General features: G+C 60.3%; 1 protein-coding gene across 1 annotated transcript in view; it reads left to right on the forward strand.

Moving 5' to 3' along the window:
* The window catches only part of NPLOC4 (NPL4 homolog, ubiquitin recognition factor), a 28,511-nt gene extending 19,354 nt beyond the window's left edge, over nt 1-9,157 (forward strand). The window contains exons 13-17 of the mRNA XM_084492666.1: nt 3,644-3,715; nt 5,472-5,567; nt 6,523-6,639; nt 7,579-7,681; nt 7,943-9,157. Of these exons, the coding sequence (XP_084348792.1) occupies nt 3,644-3,715; nt 5,472-5,567; nt 6,523-6,639; nt 7,579-7,681; nt 7,943-8,100 (546 nt within the window). The 3' untranslated portion in view covers nt 8,101-9,157. The remainder of the gene's footprint in view (nt 1-3,643; nt 3,716-5,471; nt 5,568-6,522; nt 6,640-7,578; nt 7,682-7,942) is intronic.
* The last annotated feature ends 12 nt before the right edge of the window (nt 9,158-9,169 follow it).

Genomic DNA, 9,169 nt, shown 5'->3' on the forward strand with positions numbered 1-9,169 from the left:
CCAGGTAAGATCAGCCAGAAGGATGAAGACATCCCCCTCACCTCCCGGGTTGCCTGCAAAGCGTCACGGCGCAGCGCCGTTCCCAGGCTGGGCGTTGCACAAGCAGCACGTGCTGCATGGCAAGCTCGGTGCGAGGAGACTCACGAAGGAGTCGCTGGTGTCAAGGCACAGGGGCAGAAGCAGGGGCAGCCCTCTGCTCGCAGGCAAAGACGAGGATGTTGCAGTGAGCACTCTGCCTTGTTTCCCAGCTGGGCGAGGGAGAGCCCGGCTGAATGACACACGGACGTTTTCTGTGCCTTCTGCCCTTCAGCAGTTACCTCCTTCATCCGTCTGGCTCTAAAAAAACAACCATATTGATTTCAATCTTGCTAAGAATGTAACTTCCAACCTGTGGGATGATTACCCAGAGCTGAAATTGCTTGCTCAGTGCCTCAGTCGGGTCTGATCCTTCTCGTCAGGCTGCCTGTGCCCAGCAGCACGCTGCCTGCACGCTCCCTGCTCCCACTCTGCTGGGTCTATAGCTGCAGCAGGGCCAAACTCTGCTCCCGCAGCCCACACAGAGCAGGAAGGAGGATTGCTGTGTTTTACAACCCTTTGAAACGTCTCAACAATTGGATTTGGGGACTGGGAAAGGCTTTGGCCCTCCCCGCAGTTGTTTACCCCAGCGCAGAACAAACACGAAGATCTCATCCGTGCAGCGAGTTGCATTTTTACAGCTGCCTCGCTATTCCCCAGCATTTCTTCGGGATGCTGTAAGACAAGAACCCTTCACAATGGCACCAGTGTTGTGAAAGAGCCCTTTGCCCCCACGGGGTCCGGCAAGAGCATTTTTGCTTTACAACACTCGAGGCTGTGTCCGACCAGACGTCTTCGTGAACAAATGTGCTCCCATCTGGCCCGGGCAGTGACCAAACGGGACGCGGAGCCCCAGCTGCTCTCAGCCACGCTGTCCCCCTCGTGGCACGCGTTGCTTCTGCCCCTGCACTTTGAAATCCTCTTCCCGGGCAGGATGCAATAGCCAGGCTGCACAGAGACCTCTGCAGGGAGCTCTCACCAGCAGCCACGGACTTCCCCTGCCTGGCCTCCGCCCAGAGCTTGTGCTGGGCTGGAAAAGCCTTCCTAGCCTTAAATGTCCCAGCTGCTCCGGGGAGGAGGATGCTCGATTAGCTCACGGGGAGTCTCCTGAGAAGGGCTTCAACTCTCCCTGACCTGTTGCTTACTCGGAGCAAAGTCGCTTCGTTTCTGCACGTCGTCGGCTGCCTGTCTGGGTGAGGGTGAGCCCGGTGCAGCTCCCGGACAGCAGCAGAGGGAAAGGCAGCTCCAGGCTCTCTTAGCACCCAGAGCCAGGGCTGCTCAGCCCCGTGCCAGCTGCCATCGCCCTCCTCTTGGAGATACAGAAGCCCCCCAGGACCACCTTTGCCCGATCCCATCATTTTCTGCCTCCAACCAGCGGTTTCGAAGGCTCCCATCGCAGCGCCTGATGCAATCTGCAGTTTGCTCCTGTCTTCGGGATGATTCATTGTCCGGATCCTCCGGGGGGGCCGTGCTGCCTGATTTCTGTCCAGGTGCCAGATAGCTGTGCCTCCGTTAACCGCTTCCTGCCCTCCCTTAACGGAGCACGTTGGTGGCTGGGGGGCTCTGGGGGTGCGAGGCACGGCGGCACAGCACCTCGTGCTCCGCGGCCAGACGCAGGATGAGGATGTCTCCCTCCCAGCTTGACGTTTGTTAGGACCTTTAAAACGTAATTGCCTAATAAAACGGTGCACGGGGGGCTGCAGGAGAGCGCCGGCGTGGGCAAGGGGGGGGTTTGTGGCAGGGTCTGGACGCGTTGAGACCCTCTGAGCCGGGGGCAGCGAGGCTGCAGCGCGGCGCTAACTGTGCCGTGCGTGTCTCGAAGGCCTCGGCAGCGTGACATTAAAAAGGAGGCATTTAACATGGAAATCCCCAGAGGCGGAGATTAAAGAGAACAGGTGCTGGAAAAATGTTTCTGCATATTAGAACTTAATTAGATTTGAAAATGAATTCCAGATGGGCTAATTATGTGTGAGTTGTTGCAGGTTCTTTCTTGCAGGGGCAGGATTGTGTTTGGGAAGCCGATTTGGTTTGATTGGATTTGATTCCTGACTCTTGCGGTATCGCTGCGATCTAGAAGCAGGTTAGCTCGCAGGCCCTGTGATCTCTCTGAAAAGGCTCCACGTCTCCTGCTGCTCCTGTCAGAGCCAGAGAGATCTGAGGCCACAAGCCACCAGGCTTGTTGCTGAAATAACCACGGGGCCAACAACCTGTCATGTTCAAGGAGAAGAGATCCTTATCGGGCTTGCTTTTAAAAGGAGCTTCAAAGACTGGAAGGTAGATTCCTACAAAGGGAGCCGTTCCTGGGGACAGGGGCTGCTCGGGGTGGAGGTGGGGAGGGGGCTCGTGGAAGGGGGGGGGCTGTTGCCTGGAGCAGGGCAGCGAGCTGCAGCCTGCTCGGGCCGTGTCCGGCGGGGTGCAGCGGGAGAGCGGGGCGTGAGAGCGGGGTGCTGGCTGCCTCGACACATACCTGAGCTGCGTAAATACCAGCGGGGCTGAGAAATGCTGATAGCGGGGGGGGGGGTGTAAAAATAGGGAAAAACACAGCTCGCCAGGGGAGGCTGTCAGCCACGGGCAGCTCGTCCCAAAGTGCGTGGCTCCATCACTCGCTGGCTCATCCCGAGGGGTGCTGCCCCAAATCCGCAGCTCGTGGCTGCTCGCAGAGCTCCCCAAAAGCCCCCGTGGGTGTCGGGGTGCCCGTGGGTCTCAGCAGCCTCAGGTCTGCCTCCGGCCACTGGGACCCCGCTCGCTCAATGCAAACTTTTATGTAGGGTCTCTGATCGGGAATTATGGGCGTGTAATTTATATGGGGCCCGATGAATGATTTATAACATGTTAAGTGATGATTTAGGGAGAGAATACAACCCCCTCTTACAGAATCTTTAATGAAAAGTGTCACTTCTTATGAATTTATTTCTGAAGCTGTGTTTGAACTCGGCGTGTTTGACATAAATCACGTCTAATTGTCATTTTGTGATTAATGAACATATGCTGGCCATTTTTCTCCATAATTAAACTTTACGTTCAATTCGCCTGGCAAAGCCAAACAAGTTTGCGCGCTGCAGTGTGCTGGCCCTTCAGGTCTGCAGGAGGAAATGCCTGGATTGCCAGTTCCCGAGCAGGACTGAGTGGTCAGAGCAGGGACTTGTGGCCAGGTCTGCAGAAAGTCGGGTTTGCCTTGGCTGAGGACGCAGATGTGGAGCTCTCCCTTTCTTCTATGACAATTCTGCACCTTAAGTGGCCTTTACTCTGCTCAGATAATGCTGCCCGTCTCTCTGGTGGTGATGGCAGAGGCAAAACAAGCCCAAGGTGCTGTGTTTGTCCCAAAACACTCCCTTGGCTCACAGGGAAATGGGTGAGTGGCTTAGAGCTGCAGAGGGCTCAAACCTCGGGGAGCTGCAGGGAGCTGGGCAGCTCTGCCCTGACCCCAGCCCCCGGTGTGGTGCCAGCAGGTTCCTTCCTACATCCTGAAAATCCCCGAGCTCCAACACAAGTGTCCGGGGCAGCGTCCCTCCTGCTTCACACCGTTCTGCACCGGGCATTAACGCTCCTCTTCTTCTTCTTCTTCCAGGACATAGACAAGTTTGGCAACGAGATCACCCAGCTGGCTCGCCCGCTCCCAGTCGAGTACCTGATCATAGATGTAAGTAGCTGCTGCACTTTGACGGCAGCCAGAGGTGGTGGGGACAAAGCGAGCTTCCTCACCCACCTCTGGAATTCACACCGGAGCTGAGTTGTGGGACGGGCTCTGCTCCTCTCCTCTTTTACCTCTGCGGAGAGGAATTCCTAGTGCAGAGGCGCAGGAGGCGGCGTGCCCCGGGGTGATTGCAGTGCTCGTGGGGAGCAGCATGCAGTGGTGCAGAGGTTTGCTGCCCGGGAAGGCCCTGCCTGCTCTTATCACTGCGTGGAGGTGGCACGGAGCCATCCGGCAGGGGAAGCAGCCAGCCCCACGGATACATGTGCTGGGCACCACCTGACAGGGGAGCTCATTAGAAAGCTCCCATTGTCTGTCTTAGCAGCAATTAAGACTCCAGCTCCTTGTAGTGACTCAGCAGACCGGGTTGCTGCTCCAAAAATGCCTTTTCCTGGGGGAGGGAGGACAAGACAGAGCACGGGGCTTGGCTGGAGCAGGGCCACCGCCTGCCCCCGAGCGAGCCCTGCCAGGCCCTGCGGCACGGCTCTGCCCTTTTGGCTCGGAAGGGAAGTGTTACGGTGCGTGGAAGGCAGGGAAGCAAATAATTCAGATGACAGATGATGCTGCCGGAGTCGGAGGCGGTGCCAATAACGATTAAATCCTCCCGAAGCAACTGGTCTGGCCCAGCTGCCCCTGGCACAGGCGCTGCCCCGCGGCGCGGGGAAGCTGGCAGCCCGGAGGCTTCCCCCTTGCTCTTGCCTCGAGCGCACAACCTGCGAGCCCACAAACTGCCCAATTTTGGAGCCCTCGGGCTGGTAGGGCGACGTGCCAGCTGGGGAAACGCCGTGTTCAGGACAAGGGGCCCGTGGTGCAGGTCCCCCCGACGCCCCGTGCCAGCCGGCAGCTCTGAAACGTATTTATTATTCAAGCAGTAAAGGCATCTGCTTCCGGGCTACCTGGGGTGTAATTAAGATGAAAACAGATTGATGGAACACGCAGTTAGGGGCAGTCTGGAAAGCTGCGTTTCTGAGTGAAAAGCACCTTGTTTTGTCTCTTTTTTTCTTAAAAAAGTGGCATTATTCAAGTTAATGCTGCACCGGCAGGTATTTCTGCCTACAGAGAGCTTCTGTCAGGGCAGAGTGACTGACAGCAGAGCTCTGAAGCCCCCGGAGTGAGGGCTGGTGGAAATGTCAGTCGCTGGCTGCTGCTGCACCCAGGCACCTCTGGAGGAAGGTGGGTGCAGGGTGGTGTAACCGCTGGGCGCAGGGTGCTGGCAGGAGGCTGGTGCACCCCAAGCAGGGGCACAGCCTGTTAAATGAGGGGCAGAGCTGTTCTCTGAGCACCCAGCCCAGCCCAGAACAGAGCCCCTGTGTCCCCATCCCGGTCAGGGGCTGTGCTGTGCCCCCCCAGGTGCTAAGGAGACCCCCGGGGTGTCCCCAAGCAGCAGCTCCCAGCGTGGGGCAGAGCTGTGGTGGGAGCTGCTGCGCCCCGGGGAGCTTCACAAAGGGGACTCTCCCTGCAGCACCATTTCGTGGTGCTTCGAGCTCAGTGAATTTCCCTCAGCTCCATTCAAAGTGGCTGCCAGGAGCTGGGGTTGTGCTGGTTGGAATAAACCTTGAAATGTTAAAAGCCATCAGAAGATCCATGCTGGGATTGCCTTCCCGGCTGAGCCCTGCCTGCCCTCAGCTCTCAGCAGCCTTTCTTCCCGTGTCCCTTTTGCCTCTCCTGCTCTCAGTGCTCTGATTGCCCTTTCTTGGATTTCCAGATCACCACGACTTTCCCCAAGGATCCAGTCTACACTTTTTCTATCTCTCAAAACCCATTTCCCATCGAGAACCGCGATGTGCTGGGAGAAACTCAGGTAAGCACTCAACACCAAAACCACCTCACGCAGAGGCATCATCTGCTCCCCTTTCCCTCTCTAAAGGCTGCCCGAGGACAGCTGCAGTCGTGCCCTGAGATCACCTCTCCATGCCTCAGCCCGGCGTTTGCCAAACCCCTTCCTGCTCTGCACAGCGTCTGCGTGCAGATGAGGGGCTGGGAACGCTGCTCCCCGGTGCTGAGCTCCTGCCTGTGCTCTGCCAGATAACCCGGGGAGGTGGGGAGCCACTCCAGCCCCACAGACAGGACAGGACCCACTGGTGACAGGAGCAGGGTCTCTTGAAGCAGCTCCGGCAGCGCTGTTCCTTCACTGCTGCTGCAAACGCCGCGACCTCTTGCCCAAGAGGCCCGTAGCCTTGAGCAGAGGCAGCTGCCGGACAGCCCGAGGCGTGCACGGGGTTTTGCCAGCGCACAGAAGGCCTGAGTGGCTTTAAAGCAGCAACAGCTAGCTCCTCTTAAGAGCCTGTGCCAAAGATGTCAAAGACTTCCTCCAAAAGCAAGCACAGGAGGAGGGCCGCTGCCCGGCGCGGCGCTGACAGGCTGGGAGAGGTCGGCTGCTCATCGCCCTCGTCTGTTGGGGAGCAGGGAGGAGGAGGTTGGGGAAGAAGGGGCTGCTTTGCCCTCATCCACCTCTTTTTTTTCCTCAAGGACTGGGCTTTGCGTTGAGCTGACAGCCCCTGCCCAGCGCCTCATGGGGCTGGGCGCAGCCCTTCGTGGGCTGGGGTGGTTTGGTGCTTGGGTTGGAGGGGCAGCGCGGACCCAAAGGTCCTCTCCCTTGGAAGCTCTTGGCTGAAACCCAGCCAACCAGCCCGGGGGGGGTGATTTGGGTGATTTTTGCTCAAAAGGGGAACCTTAGTGTCTGGTGGTGGATCAGAAAACGGAGTTATAACGTGGGAGGAAAAGTGACTTTTTTTATTACCTCCCTGTCTCCGCAGGACTTCCACAGCTTGGCCACGTACCTGTCCCAGAACACTTCCTCCGTTTTCCTAGACATCATTTCTGATTTCCATCTGCTCCTCTTCCTGGTCACGAACGAGGTCATGCCTCTGCGGGTACGTAACGGGAGGGAACGGCCGTGTCAGCGCCGCCAGCCCTGCCCTCGGTGTCCCCCAATGTCCCCTGGTGTCCTGAGGACACCGCCACAGCCCCAGACACGGCCCCAGGCCGGGCTCCTGCAGCCAGGCAGGACGTGCAGCTGGCCCAGTGCCTGTTCTTCCCGGCTGCCCTTCCAGCAGAGAGTTCAAGAAGTGAAAGCGAAGCCCCCGGCTGGCCCAAGAGCTCTCCAAGCACCACTCGGAGCAGCGAGGGGGTGGCGGCTGTTTGCATGGCCACAGGCTGCATGGAGCCAACTTGGCCGCGGCTCAGAGAGCTGGAAACGTTTAAAAAATAATAATAATTATAACAAAATCTCAGAATCAGAAATCCCTGTTGTAACGAGAACGACACCAGAGCCCCCCCACACCTCCGCGAGGCCCCCAGCTCTGCTCTCTTGGCCTGGCACCGGTGGCTGGGCGCCTGCCCTGGCCCCTGGTTCACATTTGCACCCCGGGACCTTGCCGTGTGGGGCGGCGTGCCAGCGAAACGAGCCATGTGTTTGCCAGAGGCCTCGTGGGCGCCGGGGACCGAGCATCTGCGGGGCAGCTGGGCTGACCCTGGGCGGCTGGAGATCGGGCTGGGGCCGGGCACGGCGCTCTCCGGGGCGCCTGGTTTGGAAAAGTTTGCACCCTGCTGGGAACTGGGCTCAGCCGCAGCCCTCCCGGCGCAGGGAGGAGAAGGATTTGGGTGCTGGGGGGGTGTCTGCATGCTGCAGGGAGCAGAGGGGTTGAGCTCCGTCTTGCTCCCTGCCGATAAACATCATTTGTGTGATTCCAGAGACCTTTTAGGAAGGGCTGGCGGCTCGCTCGCAGCTCTGGCGTGGTGTGAGTGGTGGAGGAGGGCAGGAGGAGTGCCCGGTGCTGATTTTTCCCCTTTTGTTTGTTTGTGGCTTCCAGGACAGCATCAGCTTGTTGCTGGAAGCCGTGAGAACCAAGAACGAGGAGCTCGCCCAGACCTGGAAGAAATCGGAGCAGTGGGCCACCATCGAGCAGCTCTGCAGTAAGAAGGGGGCTCGGGGCCGTGCCCCCTCACCCCTCGGGCACGAGGAAAGCTGATCCCGTGCTGCGTGGCCACACGGAGAGCAGTGGGAAGGGGCTGCGGGCAGCATCTCTGCTCCGAGCGGGGCTGGGGGAGCAGGGCTGGGGTCTTTGTGGGGTTTTCAGCGCTCGGTGCGGGGTGGTTGAGCCCTGCGCCCACCTGGGAGCAGCCCCCAGCCCCTTTCTTGTTTCTCACCGTTTTTTTTTTTATTTCTCCCCGCAGGCACGGTCGGCGTGCAGCTCCCCGGCCTGCAGGAGTACGGTGCCATGGGGGGGTCGCCCCACGCCGTCTCGGCGGCCATGTGGGCCTGCCAGCACTGCACCTTCATGAACCAGCCGGGCACGGAGCACTGCGAGATGTGCAGCCTGCCCCGCACCTAGCCCCCCCCTCACAGCCTCCAGCACGGAGCCAGCCCCCCGGCAGCAGCAGCAGCAGCAGCGGTGCTCATCCCCTCTTCAGCCTCCCCCCCGCCCCTTGCTTCCCGCACCCCCCCGGGGGTCAGGAGCCAGCCAGGGGCAGGGGGGGGCTCTGCTCCTGCTCCCCCCTCGCTTTTTTGGGGCAGCCCCGTCCCCCGTGGGGCTCCTTTTAGGAACCTTCACCCCGCGGGGCCACGCTCTCCGCTGTCCCCAGCACGGCTTTGGCCTGCTCCTGGTGTCCCTGGGGGGCTCGGGGCTGCACCAGGGCCCCCCCTCCCCACCCACTCCCCCTGCCCAAGGTGTCCCCCAGGCTGCAGAGGTGACGGGGGGGGGGGGGTGACACCTTCCCTCCCCCCACTTTTGCACCCCTGCAGCTCCCTGCTGCCACCCTGGGGCTCCCCTAAGGGCCAGCGTGTGCCTGCGAGCAGCCCCCTGGGGGGGGGCACCTGCCCGTTCCCCCCTTGGCATCACTCCCTGCGCTGGGATCCTCCTGGGGGAGGCAGCACGGGTGATTTTCCCCCCCCACACACCACCACCAAGGGCTCTGGGGTGAGCCCCCAGGAGTGCTCATCCCCTCCTGGGGGGGCAAAGCCGTGCTGGGGGGGTGCAAACAGCCCCCTGTGCGCCTGGCCCCCCCACACAGTGCCCCCCAGCTGGGAATTTGGGACCTCAGCCCAGTTCCTGGGAGCACCCATAGCAGCACCCCCCTGTGCCACCCCCCCGAGGGAGTCACCCCCAGCCGTGAGCCGGGGGGGGGGCGGCGTGGTGGGGACCCCCAGAGCCCCCCCCCAGCCCCTCGCTGCTGCCTGCGGGCTCTGCTGAGCCCCCCCCCCCCCCCATAAGGCTCGGCCCCGCTGTGGGGCTGCGGCGATTTGCTTTCCCCCTGGCTTTTTCGGTGGCGGGGGCTGCGGCGGTGCCTGGACTGAAGTGGGGCGGGGGGGGGGGGCCGCGAGCGACGTGGAATAAAAAAAAAGAAAAAAAAAAAGCACCTGAAAAAAGAAAAAAAATGGAAATAAAAGAAAAAAACACCTGA

Source organism: Aythya ferina (genome assembly GCF_964211825.1).
Source record: "Aythya ferina genome assembly, chromosome: 18".
Taxonomy (NCBI): domain Eukaryota; kingdom Metazoa; phylum Chordata; class Aves; order Anseriformes; family Anatidae; genus Aythya; species Aythya ferina.